Below are 23,196 nucleotides of genomic sequence, written 5' to 3' on the forward strand. Positions count from 1 at the left end.
GGGGGAGGGAGGGGTGATATCACTCCAACTTGCAGTACAGCAGTAAAGAGTGATTGAAGTTTATCAAAGCACAAGTCACATGACTTGGGGCAGCTTGTACATTGACAAAATGTCTAGCCCCATGTCAGATTTCAAACATGAATATAAAAAAATCTGTTTGCTCTTTTGAGAAATGGATTTCAGTGCAGAATTCTTCTGAAGCAGCACTATTAACTGATTCATTTTGAAAAAATGTTTTTTTCCATGACAGTATCCCTTTAAAATAAGTTAATGTAAAATTGATAAGGGTGCTATTCTAAGCACTTTTTGCGATTTACATTCATTATTTATTTTCTTAAAGGAGAAGTAAAGCTTAACTAAAGAAGTAGCTAGAAATGTTGTACATTATATTTTGGGCTTCTGTACCAGCCCAGTGCAACCACAGCCCTTTAGCAGTAAAGATCTGTGTCTCCAAAGATGCCCCAGTAGCTCCCCATCTTCTTTTCTGCCGATTCACTGCACATGCTCTGTGCTGCTGTCACTTACTGAGCTTAGGGACCCACTCACAATGTACTAAATATATATAATATAAATGTCACAGAAACCAGTGCAATTATCAGAATTTAATAATCAGCCCTGTAGCATCAGTTTATATTACAGTCCAACCTCATTTTTTGCTGGATAATTAGTGACAACCCCTAAGCTTAGCTTCTCAACAGCTGCTCAGAGCCCACTGAGCATGTGAGTGTCGCAGACACTTTCCAAGATGGTGACCCCCTGTGACAAGTTCGAAGTCCTGGATCATTGCTGCTATTGACAAGCTGAAACTTTAGGCTGGTGCAATAAGTTCCATTAATAAAATGTGGCATTTTTAGCCATATTCATTTTTAGGGTTTAATTCTCCTTTTAGGGATTAGTTCAGTATATAAAATATGGCATTTTTATCCACATTCATTTTTAGGGTTTAATTCACCTTTAAAGGATTTGTTCAGTATAAAAATAAAAACTGGCTAAATAGATAGGCTGTGCAAAATAAAAAATTTAATGTATAAAGGCTGGAGTGACTGGATGTGTAACATAATAGCCAGAACACTACTTCCTGCTTTTCAGCTCTCTTGGTTTACACTGATTGGTTACTAGGTAATAGCCAATTAGAGACTCGAGGGGGGGGCACATGGGTCATAACTGTTGCTTTTAAATCTGAGCTGAATGCTGAGGATCAATTGCAAACTCACTGAACAAATATGTCCTATGTGGCCCCCCTTCAAGTCGCTGACTAGCTCAGAGTTATAGAGCTGAAAAGCAGTAGTGTTCTGGCTATTATGTTACACATCCAATCACTCCAGCCTTTATACATTACATTTTTGCCTAAATAACTATATTAAAAACATTTTTTTATCTTACACAGCCTATTTACCCAGTTTTTATTTTCAAACTGAACTGTTCCTTTAAGCGATACTGTTAATATGAATTGAATTTAGTTACAATAGAGCCACCTGCTGGTCAGTTTCCGACCAGTCTGACCACCAAGTAGTCAAGGAAGTTGTCAATAGCAAGAAAGGGGCTGCTCTGATTTTCTTCTGCTTAGGAATACATTTAGAAACATTCTCAAATCTTTCCTAAGCAGAAGAACATCAGAGCAGCCTCTTTCTTTCTCCTGACAACTTCTTTGACTACGTGGTGGTCAGACTGGTCAGAAACTTACCCGCAGGTGGCGCTGTTGTACCAAAATTCATTCCTATTAACAGTACAGTATCCCTTAATATCCTGGAATTCAAAGAAAATAAATAATGCATGTAAATTGCAAAAGTTCTTAGCATAGCCCTCTTGTCAATTTAACATTCCCTTATTTTAAAGGGTTACTTGTCCTTTAATCAGCTGACCTCTGCTGCATAGCATCAGGAGTCAGATTCAAACAGATAAAGCTTTCGGTATTTTCCTATTAACTTTAAACCCATTGACATATTACAGGAAAGTATGCTGGAGAGTTGTTTAGAATTTAATTTTCTGTCATAATGCAAAAAGTTCTTGTGTAACGTCCCCCTTTGTTACATGTCCATATTACACTGTGTATAGCTCGCATTATTTACGTATAATACACAAAAGCCATGAATATCTTGTATATTATATCCTTATAAACGGTGAGTTCTGATGTCATTTCTGTCACATGACTCACTGAAATTTGTGTATTATAATAAATAAAGTACCCCTAGTTGCACCTTCGGCCTCGTGTTTTTATATGGTCATGAAACTCCTCGGTTGCTTATAATATCCTTATATTTTACAAGAGGGGGTACTTTATATAGAAGGTATAACTGTCTTCATCCCAGACAGAGAGCCTCAACAAACTCGGGCTGCCAGTGAAGAGATAAACAAACACAATTCACAGTGAATAACTTCACACAATTTGATGCTAAATCAATTTCTAGTCATATAAACGCGCGGGCTCGTGAGGTAACAACCGTACTACACAATAACTCCCTCCCCTGCCCGCACTTATCCTCTCAACAACTAAACCCATTCCCGCAGCCTGATAGAATTGACCAATCACAAAAAAATTTCGGATTGTTGTGGCCGGACACAACGCTTTAAACGTGATAGGCTTAGCCAGCTGTCTGTTAACAATCAGAGCCGCCGGATTGGTGAAAACGCTTTTGCGCTCACCTGGGGTTGGGTGTGTTGGCGGCGGTCAGACAAGCTTGCCGGAGGACTGTGGGAGGAGCCGCGCGTTCACATGCAGGGGAGAGGGAGGAGGCGGCAGCAGCAGGCCCTGCATACACCGGAGGGCACGGAGTGGAATACGGGAACCCTGGATTAATTGTGTAAGGGCTGGGGCGCCGGGAACCGCCGGGCTGGGATTTTGGCGCAGGATGAAGGTGACTGTGAGCTTTGGGAGGACGCGGGTCGTGGTACCCTGCGGGGACGGCAACCTTAAAGTTTCCAGCCTCATCCAGCAAGCGGTGACCAGGTACAAGAAGGCCATCGCTAAGGTACGTGAAGCCGGGAGCAGTGGGAAATCCATTAGTAAACCCCGACCCTGTACTGAGTAGCAACACACCACTATTGTCGCTCTCTCTATTGCAGTCTTACCGCCCGTACACTACAACTGGTTGGCTGCCCGAACTTCTACTCTGCTCACCGGGACACCCCTCTTCAAGGACGCATACTGGGGTGCTCCTTCTATTGGAATAGCCCATTATTTGTCCTTGAATGGGGGGAACCGTGTACAACTTCTGGCACCCAACCAGTGGTTGAAGTAGAAATTCCTCAGCTGCCTTTAAACATGAGCAAGGTTGGAGTGGCTGCTTATTGTTACATGTGTGCCTATAGGCATTGGACTGTGACTACTTGCCCCCCCCCCTCTGTCTGGGCTGCATGGCTTCTCCCATGTGGGTAGACTATGGGGGTGATGCTTGAGCTGTGCAATTCTATATCAATATACCTGTGTGTATTCTGCCATCCTTTTGGCACAGGCTCTGTAAGGAGGAGTTGCTTTTCCTGATTTCCCAAGCATTCCCAGGAACTCGTTCCTTATTCCTAATCCACATGGAAATGTGTTGCAGTGCTTCCCTAGGCAAGTTACCCATCTTAATGTGGGCAGAGATATGCCTCTGATGTTTCCCCATTATAACACTTTAAATGCGATTGTCCCTTTAACACTGCCATTTTTCTCGAAATAAATGCGTTTTCAGGGATAATTTATATCTCAGTTGTCCCTTTGGACGGTTCATGTGCTTTATAAAACTAACATTTCACTTATGAAGACGTCCCATTGTTAAACTCCTTCTGGTTCTGTTTGTTACGCCAGTGCAATTGGCACTTCGGATGCCATGGTAAGAACTGGCCGATCGTTTGCTGAACCCAGAATGCCCTTCCTGCCAGTCTTCAGCGGCTAAACATTGTAGCAAGTACAGAACCTCTGCCAGAGGAGATTGAAACATTGTGTCCTGTGATTGTGAATACATTAAACTCCTTTTTAAAGGGTCTGAATTGATTTTTCCAGCAGAGCTTTGGCAGCCGTCGGATGTGCTGTAGGACCTTTAAAAAGTTGATTGCATATAAAAACCCGTTAGTGTTTTTTGTGTAGGCCTTATTAGGGTTTCTGTGGCCCTTCAATAGTTGTTGAACTACAACATCAGCCCCCCCACTGATCCCTTTGCCCTACCTCTGTTGCACTTGAATCTGCTGGTGGATACTAAATGCACTCTGTTTGTCAATGGAGCGAACACATGTAACTCACATGTTTCATTCCCTTCCCCTTTAGATTGTAAGCTCTTTTGCACATTGCCTTCCTAAACTTTTGTACTGGTTGGTATGTATGTAACTCTGTATGTTCTATGTATGTAATTCATGTATTTCTTGTATAAGTACATTTATTTTACAGCACTGCGCAATATGTTAGTGCTCTAAAAACACATGTAAATAATAATGTGACTGAGAATAGACACATAAAAGCGTGTTCTCTTCGTTGGTGTGTTAGTGATGTGCGGGCCAGCCCAATACTCGCGGGTCGGGCAGGTTCAGGCCGACCTCGCACCCCCCTTTCCGGGTTGGGTGCGGGTTGAACTCTTCTGACTGCTCTCCCTGCCCGGGACCTTACAAATGCCGGCATACGACTTCCGGGTTGAACTTTTATAGACGCGCGCTGCTCGCCCCTCCCCTTTTGTGACGTTATCAGCGGGTCGGGGCAGGTCTATAAAAGGAAGTCGGGAGGGTTGGTGCGGATCGGTACAACCTGCACATCACTAGTGTGTGTATTTTATCAGCTGGTGACTTGCTGCTAAAAACCTGATGGAAACTTAGGGGGTTATTTATTAAAATCCAAATGTTATAATTTCTAAAAATTCCATATTTTTTTTCACTAGAGAACTCAAATTTTTAGAGGGGGGAAAAAAAGAAAATGGAATTTTTCTGAAATGTATTATACCTCAATGCTGCAAAAAGCCAGGATCAGATAATCCACCATCTCAGACCTGTCGAGGACATATATGTCAATGGGAGAGGTGCCTATCTCAATTTGAAGTTTTCAGGATCTGCGCTGGGTTGAGCCTGAAAATCCGACTTTTTCGGGCAAAATTGAGCGAATCTACTCGATTTTGAGATTTTTCGTGATCAGATTAAATTAAGTTATTTTTAAAATTAATATGTAAGATAAAATCAGGCATGGGAGTTTGGTCATCGTGTTTTTTAAAAAAAAATATGAAAAGAAACTCTCATTTGCATAATGATATTGCAGCCACTTAGCTAGTGGAATGAACCCCCTGGAATGAGCTGTGCACCTATCACACTGTATATTAGTCACGGGACTGGACGACTTGTTTATGTTTGGCCGAACTGGAATGTAGCTGGTCAGTCATTTAGGCTTCGCTGGCACAGAGGCAAAGTTGTCTGTTCAGCCTAAAAATCTCTGTTGTGGAGGAAAAATAAAATAGGATTGTGGTGCAACATGATTGTTTCCATACTTCTAGAACAAGCTGGAACAAACAGAACCCAGGATTCTGTCTGGGGATCTGGATGAAGCCAGAGATTTCTGTCAATATTCAGCCAACTGAACCTGAACCAAATATTTCCTGTGGTTTCTCTGTGCAGGAAGCCGGGGGTCACGGAGTTATCACTCATAGGAGCTGAACCGTTGTCTATCTGTCTCATCTGAGTTCTGATCTGGCTCAGGTTTTGGTTGGAATCTTGATTGAACACAATTTTTTTCTCTATCCATTGTGTGTAAACTCTTTGCCCTTTTTGAATGCATTATAGGATAAACTATACTTGTCACATTCAGCACAGACTGAAACATCACATCTGCTTCATTGAGACTGCTTTGTACAATCCCATGCTACCCCAGTAGCATCATAACAAAAACACTTGCATTCAGGTTGACTTTGTTTAAGAATAGTTTCCTAAATGATTCCTGTTTCTTTGGCCTTCCTGCTGTGTACTAATGGGAAGTGTGCACATAACTGTTCATTCCTCAATGTAGAATTACATATTTGATTGTGCTCGCTCAGGAATTTTTGCGTGTTTGTGGATTTTGTCCTCAAAATTATGTCAAGTCCATAGCAAGTGCTGTGGCATTTGTGTCTGGCAGATTTCTGATATCTGTTTGCTTATGCCTCTAATAATCAGCAGGCAGAGAATAACCCCATGTATAAAAAATTAAATACATTTTTTTTTTGTGTGGAAAGTATGCAATATTGTTTACCTTCCATTATTCTATGTTCCAAAGAATTCTATGAACTGTGGTGGGAAATACCATTCAATAGGGGGGCAAGCTTGAAGCTTTGTTAAGGCTGTGCCACATGGTGGGATTCCGGGTCGTTTTGTTTCAGTTGAAATTAATAGTTACACTGGCAGGCTTGGGATTGCTCCATACTGTTTTCAGTGGTAGTCACCTGGACATGTGTGGGTGCACCTGTGGAAAAATCTTTTGGAACAGGCACTCAATAAAGGCAAACTTCCACCAGGCGATTAATTCAAAAGTGAAGAGCGTTTGTGTCCACAGCCTTACGCGTTTCGTGTCATAAACACTTAATCATGGACATAAAACGTGCAAGGCTGTGGACACAAACTCTCTTCTTTTTGAATTAATCGCCTGGTGGAAGTTTACCTTCATTGAGTGCCTGCTCCAAAAGGTTTTTTGGTTTGTCCGATTCCCGTGCTGAGGGCTCAGGGCGGTGCACCTGGGCCTCTTTCTTTTTTTTCTGTTTTATCACTCTATATTTGGAGACCCTAATAGTTCAGATTTATCATTGGTTGCACCTCTGGCTCAGACAACTGTCGCCTGGAAATGGGGACCACCGCATTCCTGAAATAAAAAGGGTGATAATGTTTTTTGTCACTGGCCCACTGAGCTATTAAAGGGGTTGTTCACATTCAAATCAACTTTTTAGTATGATGTAGAGAGCAGTATTCCAAGACAATTTGCAGTTGGTTTTCATTTTTTCCTTATTTGTGGTTTTTGAATGATTTAGCTTTTTATTCAGCAGCTCTCTGGTTTGAACTCTTGCAAATGACCCTAGCAACCATGCACTGATTTGAATAAGACTCTTGAATATGAATAGGAGAGGCCTGAATAGAAAAATGAGTCATAAAAAGTAACCATAACTAGACATGTGTAGCATTACAGAGCATTTGTTTTTAGATGGGACCAGTGACCCCCATTTGAAATCGGGAGTCAGAAGAAGAATTAAAATTATTCAAAAACTTTAAAAGATATCTCTCTCTCTCTCTCTCTCTCTCTCTCTCTCTCTCTCTCTATATCTATATCTATATCTATATCTATATCTATATCTATATCTATATCTATATCTATATCTATATCTATATCTATATATATCTATATATATCTATATATATATATATATATATATATATATATATATATATATATATATATGACTGTGTTTGAAAGTTGCCTAGAATTAGTTACTCTATATAGCATACTAAGGGTCAGGGCACACGCTCAGATTCGGGGAGATTAGTTGCCTGATGACAAATCTCCTCTTCTTCGGGGCGACTAATCTGCCCAAACTGCCTCCTGCCGGCATTATGGCACTCTGAGCGCTTTGTTTTCCAAAGTCGCCTGAAGTTGCCTCATGAGGAAACAGCTGGCAGGAGGCAGTTCAGGGGTATTAGTCGCCCCTGACCCTAAAAGTTAACTTAAAGATGAACCACCCCTTTAATTGCTCAGAATGTGCCTTTTACATTAGTTTTTTAATGTGGAAGATCAACATAAAAGCTAGTGATGATGAAATTTTGGGTGACCCCCCTATTTACTTTACTATATAGTCCTGGAATGCTATCAGGATGGAGCAATTTTCCAATCATTTTCTGTATTCTGTAGCCTTTTTATGAGCCAGTGCAGCCCCTTAAAATTCTGAAAACAACTACGTGTTGGTTATGGCCCTGAAAAGCCGTTAGACTAAAACGGTAACAGCCTTCTTTCTACAGCTCTGTAAAGCTCGGTGTAAACATGTCAGCACTATATATAAATAAAGGATAATGTAAATGACTATTCCGCAAGCCTCTTGTATGTCTCCCAACTGATGCTGCAGCTCTGCCATGAAGGAGTGAGGGGAAGCGTCCCACAGGAGTCGCTATTGATGGACAATCATCGTCCGAGCGGACGCGAGGCTTAATTAAGTTTAAGAGAGTGCATAGTTTTTCATTGTGTCCTGTGGAAAAGCATTATGTTCTGCACAGTACGGCTGCCACGGTCATCTAATGGGAACTGTTTGGATGGCTGATTCGTCCCCATGGAAGCCAAGCGGGAGGACCAGTAATAAATCACTTAACTGCCTTATCTTGCTATGTAAACGGGAATATGCAAGAGGATAGAACACTCATTCGGTTAAAAATATAAACTTATGTTTGTCGCTTTCCATGAGATTAGAACATTATGTCTTACTATTGATCTAACGGTACATTATATTGCATATATAGAGCTGTATTGTTTACATTGTCAATACGCTGATTGCTATGATTTATGTCTCAGAGCAGTTCCTGGTTCAACTCTGAACAAGGAATCATGAGCAGGACCAAAGGGCTTCCCTCTCTTCCAAAAATAGCACCTTCCACTACATATGCAGATACTGGAACTTATTTATGACGTTATTACACTTATTTGGATGGTGCTTATCTTGGCTGGTATATTATTTTCATTGTCGTCTCATAGCGGTGTTGTAACATTGTGACTTTGTGGGCCACTAACTGTCTCTCTGCAAAGCATTATCATACTTCAGTTTTGCATACGTCTAGAAATCCCTAGCTTTAAAGAGAAATGACTAACTATCGGGTCAGCCCGATATCTGCGGGTTCACCTGTCAGGCGGGTTCGGGTTGACCTCGCTGCTCCACTTGCGGGTCGCGACCTTAGACTGTCGAGTTCCGGATTCCTGTGCCCCACACCCGCCCCTTTTGTGACGTCATCGGCGGGGCAGGTCAGGTCTAGAAATGGCAGGGGGAAGCTGGGCAGGTGTGGGTTGAGTTTTTCTCTACCTGCACATCACTAGTGAGCAACATGTTGCTTGCAAGCCACTGGTTGGGGATCACGGCTATATATGAACATGGCAAAAATCCTATTGCACATCTTAGTTTTATGTTTAACACTAACCTAATATTATTGTGGTATCGTTTTTCGTTCTAAGACCTTATAAGGACACAAGGCTGCAGGCCAAGTAAAGGTTAACTGTACAATTTTTCTGTTTGTGGAGTGTGTAAGGGTCAGTTCACTTTCCTAACACTTTTTTGTTATCAGGTAGTACTTTTTCTAAATTTAAATTTACATTTTAAAGGACATCTATACTTCAAAAATGGTTTCCCTGCCTGAGGTGCAGATTAACAGCTCACTGATTAGGCGCATTTATAGGATGAGGGACTTGTCTACCACTTTTGATGAGTAAACTGCGGCCTTTGTTGCCAAATTACTATTGCAGGCTCTGTTAGCCGGCACCTCCTGTAGGGGGACCATTTTTTGCACAATAGTTTCCCTTTAATTTTCCTTTCCGTAGCAGCTCAGTAAGGCAGGTAGGTCTCTAAATCATTACAATTTACTCCAATAGTTGGTACATTTTGCAATTGCTTTGAAGGAATGGCAACAACTAATGTATCAGTTGTAACATTCAGTAGAGAAAACATGCATCATCTAATGTATTGGATTTTAACTGTGAAGCTGCTCCGCCTGCCCCCATACATGGGCAGATATAAGCTGCTGGCAGTTTATTGGGCTGTGTGTGGGGCCCTCTGATGGGATTCCACAATCAATATCTGGCTAAAAGTCGGGCAGATGTCGATTGGATCCCATTGGTTCGTTGATGAGGCCCCTTGATCCGATTGGCCGTATTCTTCTCATTGTGATTCTATCGTTGGGCCCTAGGGCCCAACGATCTAATCAGCCTGATATCACCCCCACCTCAAGTTGCCAAATGAGTGTATCTCCCTATGTATGGCCAGTTTAGGAGCTTATTTATCATGGTATGTAAAAAGTGGAGTGAAGCATTGCCAGTGATCTTTCCATGAGCAACCAATCAACAATTAGATGTCAACAGTTAGAAAATAAAAACAAAGATCTGATTGGTTGCTATAAGCAACATCACTGGTAATATTTTACTACATTTTTTTTGATAAATAGATCCCTTAATGAGCTTCTCATTCTTCACTGCAATCCTCCTGGAGGGGCCCCGAAGGGAAGGGGTTCTGGTGCAGTTTCACGCTTTGATCCCTTCCCTTGGGAGTTTTACCACTGGTTGAATTCCCTGATTTCTATGTTGCTTTGCATTCCTCAGTGCCATATATACACACGTATGTATTGTACACAGACTATCCGGCTAGTCCCTTGCTTGCTGGATCTCCAGCTAGGAGTTAAGTGCAACATTTTTGCACATTTCTGATTTGCTCCCAGTTGTGTAATAAGTTGTGTAACCATTCAGCTACATTTATTGTCTTACTCTCTCATTGGCTGCCTCTGGGGAATTGTATAATCAGTATATTATGTAGCCTTGACTGCCGGGTTAACTAATACATAATTATTTCTCCTTGGCCAGAACTATTGTATTAGAGGGGAGTGGGGAATATTGTACCTCGTATGTTTCGTGGCCTTGAACTATTCCTGGTTCCTGCTTCTACCTTTCTTTGGATTCCATACAACCTGTTACATTTTACAGATACTGATCCATCGGAATACTCTGTAACATTGCAAAGGTTGCAAAGTGGAAACATCTTGAAAAGCATAATGTAAATATTATAAATAAAGGCAATTGCATTGACTATATAAATTCATATGATTGCCTTAATCATTCGTACAGGTTCATGCCCTGTGCTAGTAGCATTTTATCTGCCTTCAAAAGCAGCTTGAGTCACTAGGGGGCCCATTTACTTAGCTCGAGTGAAGGAATAGAATAAAAAAAACTTCGAATTTCGAATGTTTTTTTTGGCTACTTCGACCTTCAACTTCGAATCGAACGATTCGAATAAAAATCGTTCGCATATTCGACCATTCCATAGTCGAAGTACTGTCTCTTTAAAAAAAACTTCGACCCACTACTTCGCCACCTAAAACCTACCGAGGTGCAATGTTAGCCTATGGGGATGGTCCCCATAGGCTTTCTAATGTTGTTTTGGTCGAAGAAAAATCATTCGATCGATGGATTAAAATTTTTTTGTTCGATAGAACTATTTGCGGTAAATCCTTCGACTTCGATATTCGAAGGATTTACATTCAGCAGTCGAATATCGAGGGTTAATTAACCCTCGATATTCGACCATATGTAAATCTGCCCTTAGGTGTATTTTTTTTTTTTTCCTCTTCTTCTTAAAAGCAGTTTCAACCAGATCGGTGTAAAGTGTTCTTTTTGTTTTTTTGCTCTAGAGGGGCAAAACGTCCTTGTTTTTACTTTTTATCCCTGGGGAAAAATCCTAAATATTTTCCTACAGAAAAGAAATTAAAGCCGGTGTGAAAAAAACAAAACGGATATTTTCAATTGATATTTTAATAGAAATTTTGGCAAACCTAAAACAATTTGGGCTGTGGATTATTAAGCAATTTAACTATTATGAAGTTTTTTTTTTCCCTCTTGTAAAATACTCTAATAATATTAAATATAGCATTTTGGGTGAGAGTGTGCAGTATATTTGTACAAGGATAACTTTGTCCTGATGGCTGTATGGCCTCCAGGTCACTTGCTCTGCTTTTAGCACCACAATGTGTTAATAGTTTTTTTTTTCCAATCATTGGCCCTACAGATGGGCCTATAGTCCGTGACTGTATATTTCGGCACTTTTATTGGCCTGTGTGTGGCCACTGTAAGAACCTGACCAAACATTGTTTTTGAAATGTTACATCATTTGTGCAGTTTTTTTTTTGTATATTTTTTTTCTCTCTTGGAGATACAGCAATGCATTGACAGACCCAGCATCTGTGGAATCCATCTGAAAACTTGTAGGCCTTTCTCTTCTATGCTCTGCCTTTGTACAGGGATGATTCAGAATGGGATTTTTTTCAGATCGGGACCTGAAAACACAGTGTATTGATCGGAGAATTGTTGATCAATGAATATATTCTATTGGAACTTTGAATTGCATCAGTATTCCTACAAGCCACCATCATCCTTTTGATTTATTTACTATTGGATGTGAGCACAGACCATTTCTGTTTACCATATCATCAACTTCTGTTGATAAAGGGAAATATATAAATATATATATATATATATATATATATATATATATATATATATATATATATATATATATATATATATATATATATATATATATATATATATATATATATTTGATCAAAGCAGCAGAATCTGACCGAACACAGGAGTCTTCCAGTCCCAAGATTACTGGTTAACTCCCAGGTTTTCCCTTAGATATTTCTAAAACCAGACTGTCTCCCCCATCAGTTTTGTGGCAGCTTCATTCTTCATTCTTTCCTCAATTTGCCTCAAAGCCATCCATCCCGCATGAGTGCCTGGTAATCCTCTAGTTGTAACCTGGAATCTCCCACCTGTTCCATGAAATCATAAACCAAAGGGAACATTGCAGTGGCCATTAAGAAGTAGGGATACACTGAATCCAGGATTAGGTTTGGGATTCCGCAGGATTCAGCCTTTTTCAGAGGGATTCAGATTTGGTTTGGGATTCAACCAGGATTGGGCCTTTTTCAGCATTATTCAAATTCAGCCGAATCCTTGTGCCTGGCCAAAGCAAATCCAAATTTGCATATGCAAATTAGTGGAGGGAAGGGAAATCATGTAACTTTTTTTCCCAAAACAAGGAAGTAAAAAATATTTATTCCACTTTTTCTCTTCTTGTCCCTAATTTGCATATGAAAATTTGGATTCAGTATCCGGCCAAATCTTTCATGAAGGAGATACTGGATTCAGTGCATCCCTACTAAGAAGCATAGCACTCCCTTAGGCAGTAAATAGTACAGCAGTTATTAGTCGTAATATAAACCCTTCTTTTAAAACCTTTGGTAATATTACATGATTGACTGTGGGGTATTTGGAATTTGTCCTGTTCCCATGATAAGACATGTTTCCTCTTACTCCAAATGCTTTTCATGTGGATTCCCTGGTTCTACATATGGTATCGGGGAAAACCCTGCAATTTACTGGTGAGCCCATGAATGGTGTATTACCATGACAATGAGAATGTAAGGAGCGAAAATGGGTTTCTTCTGCTTTGCATACAAATGAGAGAGGCCCTCCTTTTTTTAAATGCTTTTTCATAGGACAATAGACTAATACCAGTAGGCAGTCTCCCATTGGAAATCGGGGGATTTTAGCTCTTTTTTTTTTTTTTTTTACCTTCATTCCAGCCAGTCCAAAGGGTCTGTCTAGGTGAGAAGAGCATCATTTTTCAGCCGGTTTTAATGAAAAGTCTAGGTCACCACCCAATCCTAGTGCTTGACTTGCACTCCCAAACAGCTGACCGGTTCCAGGCAAAATGCTGTACTTGCGGACCTGTGAAAATTGCTCACATGTGCTACTACATATTCTATGTGTTTTGTTGTAAAGCGGCATGACCTGGATGTTCAGGACAAACAATAAATACACTCAAAAAATGCACCAAATCCACTATTTTGGATTTGGCCATACCCCCGAATCCTTCGCGAAAGATTAATACGAATACCAATCTGAATCCTAATTTGCATGGGACGGGGAAATTTATTTTTTTTTACTTCCATGTTTTGTGACAAAAAGTCAAACGATTTCCCTCCTGCCCCTAATTTGCATATGCAAATTAGCATTCAGATTTGGTTCGTCCTTGCAGAAGCATTCAGCCGAATCCGTATACGAAAAAGGCATAATCCGGAACCAAATCCTGGATTCAGTGCATCCCTACTTAAAACCATCCACCACCACAGTTAAGAAAATTAAAAGGTTTAAGATTTATTAAATGCCAGGCATTTAGGTCCAACATTTCTCAGTAATCCCTATTATAATTTTTTCTCTGAGAAATCCTAACATCCCCAGAAGCAGGGACTCCCTCAGAAATCCATTTAGGAGCTGTGTCAATGCTCAGGTGGAATAGGAAGGTTTAATTTATCCGGCAACCACTTAGTTAAATGTCTATTTATTGTTCCACTGAATTTTGTTGGTTAATTGCTGTGTTTCAGAGTTTGCCATATAATAGTTCCTTTTAATATTCGTTAATGGAAGAGCAGAATTCTAACACTGGATGTTAAATACTATAATTGTTTGATGTTCATAGTGAGGAGCCGTGAGAAATAATACAAACAAGTTTTTTTTTTTTTTTTTTATAATTGCCTCCTAATTAGTTTGTTCAGTTGTTATAGGCTTCCATTGTCATGATGTGGTTTATTTTCTTCTGCCTTTCTGCTGAGCAAAAATCCATGATTGAAGCCATTGGTGGGGCTCCTGTGCACCCAAGTCAACAACTGAGTCTGGAATGCCCTTGGCTATAAATCTAAAGCTTATATACTGTGAGTAACCTTTGTGATAGAGTAAATTAGTGATACTTTTTAAATATTGCTGCTGTGTAAACCCCAAGATCTAATATCTTGGGGAAAGGCACTTCTTTACAAATTGTCGGAACTGGAAAGCTTTGACTGGCCAAAATTCCTTGCCTGCTTATAAGGATTGCTTAGGAATTCTGGGTGCTTGTGCTCCTGTATAGAGAAATGAGTTGCCCCTAAAATGAAGGTGGCCGTACACGGCCGATATAAGCTGCGAACAGACGATGTCTGATTGGCCTGTATATGGGGGCCTCCTATAAAAATCTGACAGAGATCAATTGGACAAGTTTAAAGATCCCAGTGGAGGGAGGACCACGTCAGCTTGTTGATGCAATCCTCACTCCAACCTTCTGTATTCCTGTCATTGAGATCAGATTGTTTGGCACTAGGGCTCACGATCTTATCAGCCCGATATCCCTTAAGGTGGCCATACACGGAGAGATCAGCTCGTTTGGCGACGTCGCCAAACGAGCGGATCTCTCCCCGATATGCCCACCTAGAGGTGGGCAATATTGGGCTGATCCGATCGTGGGCCCTAGGGCCCAACAATCGGATCCTAACGAATAGTAATGGGCGGTCAGATCGCGGGACCGCATCAACCAATAGATGCGGCTGTGATCCGACGGGATTTTTCATCCCATCCGATCGAGATCTGGCCGACTTTCGGCCAGATCTTGATCGGGGAAGCCCGTCGGGGGGGCCCCATACACGGGCCAATAAGCTGCCGACACGGTCTGTCGCAGCTTTTATCGGCCCGTGTATGGCCACCTTTACTTCAAGGTAGGCGCATCGGGGGGGGGGGGGGGGATCAGGCAACCTCTGATCTTTGCGTGTATGGCCAACTTAAAGGAACAGTAACCCTTTTAATTTTTTAGTGTTATGGTCCCCATAGATGGTGAACGACCGATTTTAGTGAAATCTGACCAATCCGTCATTATCGTGAAGTTAGTGGGAATCGAACGATCGTACATCTTAAGACTTTTCGTCCGACATCATAAAATTGATCGGCCAGGTTAAAAAATCGGTCCCAGTGCAATCTATCTATGTCTGCAGGGCCAAGCAGCCAGCTACCTTCAGTTTTCCTGGCAATATCACTTGAAATGGTCTTTTTAGTTGATGGACAAATCGTACATTTTATACGATCATTTCAAGATAATCGTGGTCTCACGATAGCGAAAAGATCTTTTAAAAATCTTTACATCTATGGCCAGCTTAAGGGTAAGGCCACACTGGGCGTTTTGGGGAGATTTGATCGCCTGACGACTAATCTCCCCAAACGCCTTCCCCGACTCGCGCTAATGACACGCGGCGATTCGTTTTCCGAAGTCACCCGAAGTTGCCTCACGAGGAAACTTCGGAAAACTAAATGCCGCGCACGTTTAGGGAAGGAGTTTGTTTGGGGAGATCGGTCGCCACAAAGATGAGGCATTTAGTCGCCAGGCGTCCAAATCTCCCCAAAACGCCCAGTGTGGCCTTACCCTTAATGCAATTTGGGGGGAAAAAAGTGATCTGGGAAAAAGGTCCTGTAGATAACAACAGCATTTTTAGAAAAGTGTCTGTCTTTAATAGAATTCCCATCCCAGTGATATCCAGGAGACACCAGCCGAGTGATAGCTGAGATAACTGCCCTGTTTACACCATTTGTTGGATCAATGGAACATATCTGTTTTGCTCTCTGGCAGAATCACAGAAGAACAGCAGTCAGTTTGTTTTACCAGCTCATGTATTTCATGCATATACTGTACTGCTCTCTGTGCAATCTGCTTTTAGAGCTGTGCTACTTGTATTTGCCTCCAAAAGCTTGTCTATACATTGCTTATTCCCATCCATTCCATATTTTGTTCCTTGTGCTAAAAATCGTCGGCGACAAAATATCCTACTGAGATTAAAACATATTAACCACGTATTGATACTCTGATAACAAAACATCCTACCAGCCCAGTACCCTTAAAGGAGAACTAAACCCAAACAACGAATATGGTTTAAAATGCCATATTTTTATACTGAACTTAAAGTTTCAGCTTGTCAATAGCAGCAATGAACCAGGACTTAAAACTTGTCACAGGGGGTCACCATCTTGGAAAGTGTCTGTGACACTCACATGCTCAGTGGGCTCTGAGCAGCTGTTGAGAAGCTAAGCTTAGGGCTCATCACTAATTATCCAGCAGAAAATGAGCTTCCCCTGTAATATAAGCTGATGCTACAGGGCTGATTATTAAATTCTGATGCTAATTGCACTGGTTTCTGTGCTGCCATGTAGTAATTAACTGTATTAATAACTAATCAGCCTTATATTGTGACATTTCTATTCTATGTGTACTGTATATTGTGAGTGGTTCCCTAAGCTCAGTAAGTGACAGCAGCACAGAGCAAGTGCAGTGAATCCGCAGAAAAGAAGATGGGGAGCTACTGGGGCATCTTTGGAGACACAGATCTTTAAGCTGGCCATAGATGCTGAGATTTTTAAAAGATCAGATCCTTATCGTGAGACCACGATTTTCTCGAAACGATTGTACGAATTGACCATCAACTAAAAAGACCAATTTGCCAGGAAAACAAAGGTGAGCTGCCTGCTTGTCCCTGCAAACATAGATAGATTGCACTGGGACCGACAAAGATTTTTTTGACCTGGCCGATCAATTTCCTGACAGATGTCGGCCGAAAAATCGTAAGATGTGTGATCATTCGAATCCCACTAACTGCACGATAATTTTGAAGGATTGGTCGGACTTCCCTAAAATTGGTCGTTCGGCAAGAAGAATCGTCGCGTCTATGGGGAGCTTTACTGCTAAAGGGCTGTTGTTGCCTTTGGCTGGTACAGAAGCACAAAACATAACGTACAAGATTTGTGGCTACTTCTTTAGTTAAGCTTTAGTACCCTTGATGAGCCACAACACCAACCACTTCCCATGATTGGCTGGTCAAGTACCATGTTGTGCTTGGTTGGGGATTTTTATCCGCCCTTGTATTTTTTCATGGAATATTTATCTACAATACTAAATGGTGGGATGTGTGCAAATTGGGTCATTTTGTCTCACAGGTGTGTGGGCAAGTTGACCAGTGACCCTGACTACAAACCAGGCAAGCAAGCCTAGCATATACCGAGATCTGAAGTCCCTCAATACAGTGGTTCCTATAAGGCAAACCATCCATCTGGTAGACTGTAAAGCTACATTAATATTCCTGACACTTCTTTTGTAAAACGTGAGCAGTCAGAAGACTTCCTGCGGAAATTAAAGGCATCAAAGGAGCGGTGTCTGTTTCCCAACAAATAAACATATTGCTAGAATTAATCCAACAGCGGGCCTTGTATCATCTGGAGTTGATCATCCCTTTTAATCTTTCTAAAAGGGAAATACAAATCTTCTCTGTTTGCACAATTGCATTTGTGCCTGATTTTATTGTATCTAACAGCAATTCACCGGCATGAATGAATGAATTAATTAAACCATGAACTGAGCGCATTCTATTCTTAGTTATAAATTATACTATTTGTAGATTGCCTGCTTTTATTGGATAAGTATTTGTTTTATAGCTGTGCAGACATCCATGAATTATATGGTGACTGATTTTGATCAAAAATACAGTATAGGTATGGGACCTGTTATCCAGAATGCTCTGGACCTGGGGTTTTCCGGATAACCGATCTTTCTGTAATTTGGATCTTCATACCTTGAGTCTACTAGAAAATCATGTAAACATTAAATAAACCCAGTTGACTGGTTCTGCTTCCAATAAGGATTAATTATATCTTAGTTGGTATCAAGTACAAAGTACTGTTTTAATTTTACAGAGAAAAAGGGAGTACATTTTAAATATTTGGATTAATTGGATAAAATGGAGTCTGTGGGAGATGGTTTTCCGTAATTCGGAGGTTTCTGGATAACAGATCCCATACCAGTAACTTTTCTATGTGAAGCTGTTTTTCTGTTTTGTGCAAATTTGTGCCCTACAGCCCTATTAAAGGAGTGGTTCACCTTTTTTATTTTAACTTTTAGTATGTTATAGAATGTACTATTCTAAGCATCTTTTCAATTGGTCTAATAGTTTTTCAATTATTTGCCATATTCTTCTAACTCTTTCCATCTTATAAATGAGGGGGGGGAGGGTCACTGACCCCACCTAAAAACAAATGATCTGCAAGGCTGCAAATGTATTGTTATTGCTACGTTGTCTTAGGGCTCTTACTGACGAGTGGTTGAAGCTGCGCTCCCCTGCGTTCCGTTTTTCAGCGTAGGAATAGACGCATTTAGCTTATATCAATGGGGCTGTACTCACACATGCGCGTGTAGGCGCCGAACGCAGGTTGAGACGCAACATGCTGCATTTTTCCTGCGTTCGGCGCCTACACGCGCCTGTGAGTACAGCCCCATTGAAAAAAGCTAAATGCGTCTATTCCTGCGCTCCCCTGTGGCTGAACGCTGAAAAACGGAACTCAGGGGAGCACAGCTTCAACCGCTCGTCAGTAAGAGCCCTTACTCATATAAAGAGGAGATGGTCCGAATAGAAATATAAGTCTCTTCTTCAAATCAATGCATGGTTGCTATGGGTGTGTGTATATAGATATTATATATATATATATATATATATATATATATATATATATATATATATATATATATATATATATATATATATATATATATATGATCTATTAGTGCTTCCAAATGAGACCTTGTTTAAGCGGACGGGCTAGCAGTTGTATATACATACAAAATATGAACGTTTTTAATACTTGCAAACAATGTTCATGTTACTGGCCCTTTAATAATAATTAGAAAGCAGGAGTCTGCACCTGTTGGGGCACAATGAGCAGCTGCCTGTGATGTTGTTGCTTTGTGCATAGTGAGTGGAAAATGCACATTATGGGAGCTGCCCTGTCAGCATATTGCTTTGTTATTGTTTCATTGCTTTAATAACTGCAACCTTGGTATTCTCCCTCTGCCCTCTCCATCTGTAATCCTGTACTGATATCAAATGCATACGGAATACAAGGCTATTCGATTAGATTGTAAGCTCTATGGGACAGGGGCCTCCTTCTTACTGTCTTTAATGTCTCATATGCAAATTTGTTCTGGTCCTTGTATTTCTGTGTGGGTGAAGCAGTGTTTTATTAAAGGGAAACTAAACCCTAAAAATGAATGTGGCTAAAAATGCCATATTTTATATATTGAGCTTATTGCACCAGCCTAAAGTTTCAGCTTGTCAATAGCAGCAATGATCCAGGACTTCAAACTTATCACAGGGGGGGGTCACCATCTTGTAAAGTGTCACTGACACCGATCGTGTATGGAGGGTAGCTTTATCTAATTTTTGCACTGTAATTAGTATTTTGTTTATTCATAATTCAGTTTTAATCACTCAAGGTAGAGACCGCAATCAGCTCTGAGTGAATTAGATCTATTTAGAGGAATGTCAATGTATATAGAGAGAAAACTTCTAATTGTGACAGGCCTGAATGAGATCCTCAGCCGAGTGTACATACAAGTACTGGTACTCATCCATGAAGTTCTCTCCCCATCTACTCCACCCTGAGCAAACAAAGAGACCATACTAACAACATTGTACATGTTTTCCCTTTTTTTTTTTTCATTTTACAATACAGGTATGGAATCTGTTATCCGGAAATCGTTCTGCAGAAAGCTCCAAATTACAGGAAGGCTGTATCCCATGTATCCCATAAACATAGGTTTTAACCAAATAATCCAATTTTTTTTTTAAATTATTTCCTTTTTCTCTGTAATAATAAAACAGTTGCTTGTACTTGATCCCAACTAAGATATAATTAATCCTTATTGGAAGCAAAACCAGCCTATTGGGTTTATTTAATGTTTACATGATTTTCTAGTAGTCTTAGGGGCCCATTTACTTAGCGCAAGTGAAGGAATAGAGGGAAAAAAAACGTTGAATTTCTAATGTTTTTTTTGGCTACTTCGACCATCGAATGGGCTACTTTGACCTTCGACTACGACTTTGAATAGAACGATTCGAACTAAAAATCGCTCGACTATTTGACCATTCAATAGTCAAATTATTGTCTCTCTAAGAAAAAACGTGACTCCCTAGTTCGCCACCTAAAAGCTACCGAAGTCAATGTTAGCCTATGCAGAAGGTCCCCATAGGCTTTGCTAGCTTTTTTTGGTCGAACAAAAATCGTTCGATCGATGGATTAAAATCCTTCAAATTGAACGTTTCGAAAGATTTAATCATTTGATCGAACGATTTTTCGTTCGTTCGATTGAACGAATAGCGCTAAATCCTTCTACTTCGATATTCAAAGTCAAAGGATTTAACTTCGACAGTCGAATATCGAGGGTTAATTAACCCTCGATATTCGACCTTAAGTAAATTTGCCCCTTAGTGTATGGAGAGCCAAATTACGGAAAGATCCCCGGATTGCGTTCCTGTACAGTCGATTGGGAGCAGTCTGTTTTTTCCTACTCCTGGGTGTTTTTATTGTGTATCCTCATGCTGAACAGGAAATAAAAAGTACAAAGGGAATTTCTTTCCTTAAAAGGGGTTGTAGAGAGTTCTATTCTGGGACAGTTTGCAATTGGTTTTCATTTTTTATTTGTGGTTTTTGAGTTATTTAACTTTTTATTCAGCTGCTCTCCGGTTTGCTATTTCAGCAGTCTGGTTGCTAGGCTCCAAATTACACTAGCAACCATGCATTCATTTGAAAAAGACAATATGAATAGGAGAGGGTCTCAATAGAAAGGAGAGTAATAAAAGTTAGCAATGACATTACATTTGTAGTCTTACAGAGCATTTGTTTCTCGATGGGGTCAGTGACACCCATTTGAAAGCTGGAAAGAGTCAGAAGAAGAAGGCAAATAATGAAGACCAATTAAAAAGTTGCTTTGAAATGGCCATTTTATAACATACCACGGTTAACTTAATGTTGACCCACCCCTTTAACTCTTTAACTTACTGCCAATCCGACATGCAATATTTTTTATGAGAAATGTCTGTTCTGTAGAAAGCATTGCAAATTTTCTTAAATATTTTTTATTTTGTGAAAAAGGTGAAGTGCAAGACCTCCGCTGTCTCATCGTGTAGGGGCAATGTGGTTAGCTAACACATCAGCCGTATTTGTACAGCAGGGATGGCTGTGTTGCCACAATATGATCAGTGGTTTGACTCTGCAAATAAAGCCGGATTTGTTCCCAGTAACATTAGGCCAACCCTGAAGCTGGTATTTGGTTTCTATTTTACACATATATTTACTGAGGGATATAGATTGCATGCATCCTTTTGTACATATGTGCTTCTTCCCATCCGACGTCATGCAGCTGCTTTCTGTTACTGCTGCGACTTTCTGGGAATGTAAAAATCTGCCCTTATCCCGCTGTACCGTGCCAAAGTGCAATTGAATTTTCAGCCAAACATACATTCCTTTCTCCTCATAGGCTGTGTATTCAGTTAAATGGCCTATTTAATGGCCGAATAAGCAAAAACCATGTATTGATCTTAAAGAGAAATGGATAAATTGTGCAGTGAACTGGTGCCGGATTAATCTCTTCCTAATTGGCGTGACTGTGGCCTCCTTACCCCTATGTCTATTAACATGTGGCATAGCTATACAACAATAAAGGAGTAATGTAATAAATGATCTAAAGTTTGCCACTTATCTTCTAACCAGTAGAAACAGGTAATATTTACATATATTCAGTGTTTTGAAAACACGCATCTGGGTGGTTGCTATGAGTTACTAGAAGGGGGTCAAAATATAGACCCCATATGTTTATTATTGCCCTTCTCCCCCCCCTCATGTGTACTATTTGCCCTTGCCTATGTTTATTACTGAGGATTTTTTAAATATTGTGAGTTCAAAGCCCTCTCTGCAGTTTATTTTAATAAGGCACTCTGGCCTTTAGGTGAGCCCTACACATTGCTCTTGTCATGGGAGTTTTAAAGGGGTTACATATTGCTACCCTGGTCCGGACTGAGAATTAAAATAGGCTCTGGCATTTCAGTTACACAGAGGCCCAATCAGCCTCCACAGAGGCCCAAACAACACCCACCAGACCACTAAATACTGACTTTCTATGGCACCTTATAGCAGCCCCTCTGGCATTTGCCAGAACCCACAGATTGCCAGTCCGGGCCTAATGCTACCCATTTTCAGTTTTTATGATCTTATCAGTGCTTACCCCAAGAATGTTTGAAAGCGGCTTACCTTTAAATGAACTTAGTGTAATGTAGAGAGAGTGATATTCAGAGCCAGGTTGCAATTGGTTTTCATTTTTTATAATTGGAGTTCTTTAGCTTTTAATTCAGCAGCTCTCCAGTTTGCTATTTCAGCAGTCTGGTTGCTAGGATCCAAATTGCTTGCGAAACCTTGCATTGATTTGAAAAAAAGAGACTGAAATATGAATAGGAGAGGACCCAAATAGAAAGATAGAGTAATAAAAAGTAGCAATAACAATGTGTGGTCTAATAGAGGATTTGTTTTTTAGATGGGGTCAGTGACCCCCATTTGAAAGCTGGAAAGAGTCCAAAGGAGAAGGCAAATAATTAAAAAACAATAAAAAAGAAACAAATGAAAGCAAAGTAAAAAGTTGCTTATAATTAGCCATTCTATAAACTACTAAAAGTTAATTGAAAGGTGAACCACCCCTTTAAGGTGCAACCCCTGCTTTGTTTGTCCTTGTAATGGCTGCACTAAATTGCATCCCCTTAGACTAGGGCAATACAGAGCCAAAATCAACTTGCTGAAAACCACAGACCCATTTG

The 23,196-nt window shown here is 40.4% G+C and overlaps 1 protein-coding gene across 9 annotated transcripts in view; it reads left to right on the forward strand.

The window, feature by feature from the left end:
* Window positions 1-2,624: 2,624 nt before the first annotated feature.
* Window positions 2,625-23,196, forward strand: part of pard3.L (par-3 family cell polarity regulator L homeolog) — a 417,717-nt gene continuing 397,145 nt past the window's right edge. For 6 of the 9 annotated variants that reach the window (XM_018267171.2, XM_018267175.2, XM_018267173.2 and 3 more), the window contains exon 1: window positions 2,625-2,969. In XM_018267171.2, coding sequence (XP_018122660.1) covers window positions 2,850-2,969 — 120 coding nt within the window. In that variant the 5' untranslated portion in view covers window positions 2,625-2,849. The remainder of the gene's footprint in view (window positions 2,970-23,196) is intronic. The other 3 variants (XM_018267177.2, XM_018267181.2, XM_018267179.2) reach the window with 1 other exon arrangement.

The sequence above is a fragment of the Xenopus laevis genome, chromosome 6L, assembly GCF_017654675.1.
Source record: "Xenopus laevis strain J_2021 chromosome 6L, Xenopus_laevis_v10.1, whole genome shotgun sequence".
In the NCBI taxonomy this organism is placed as follows: Eukaryota; Metazoa; Chordata; class Amphibia; order Anura; family Pipidae; genus Xenopus; species Xenopus laevis.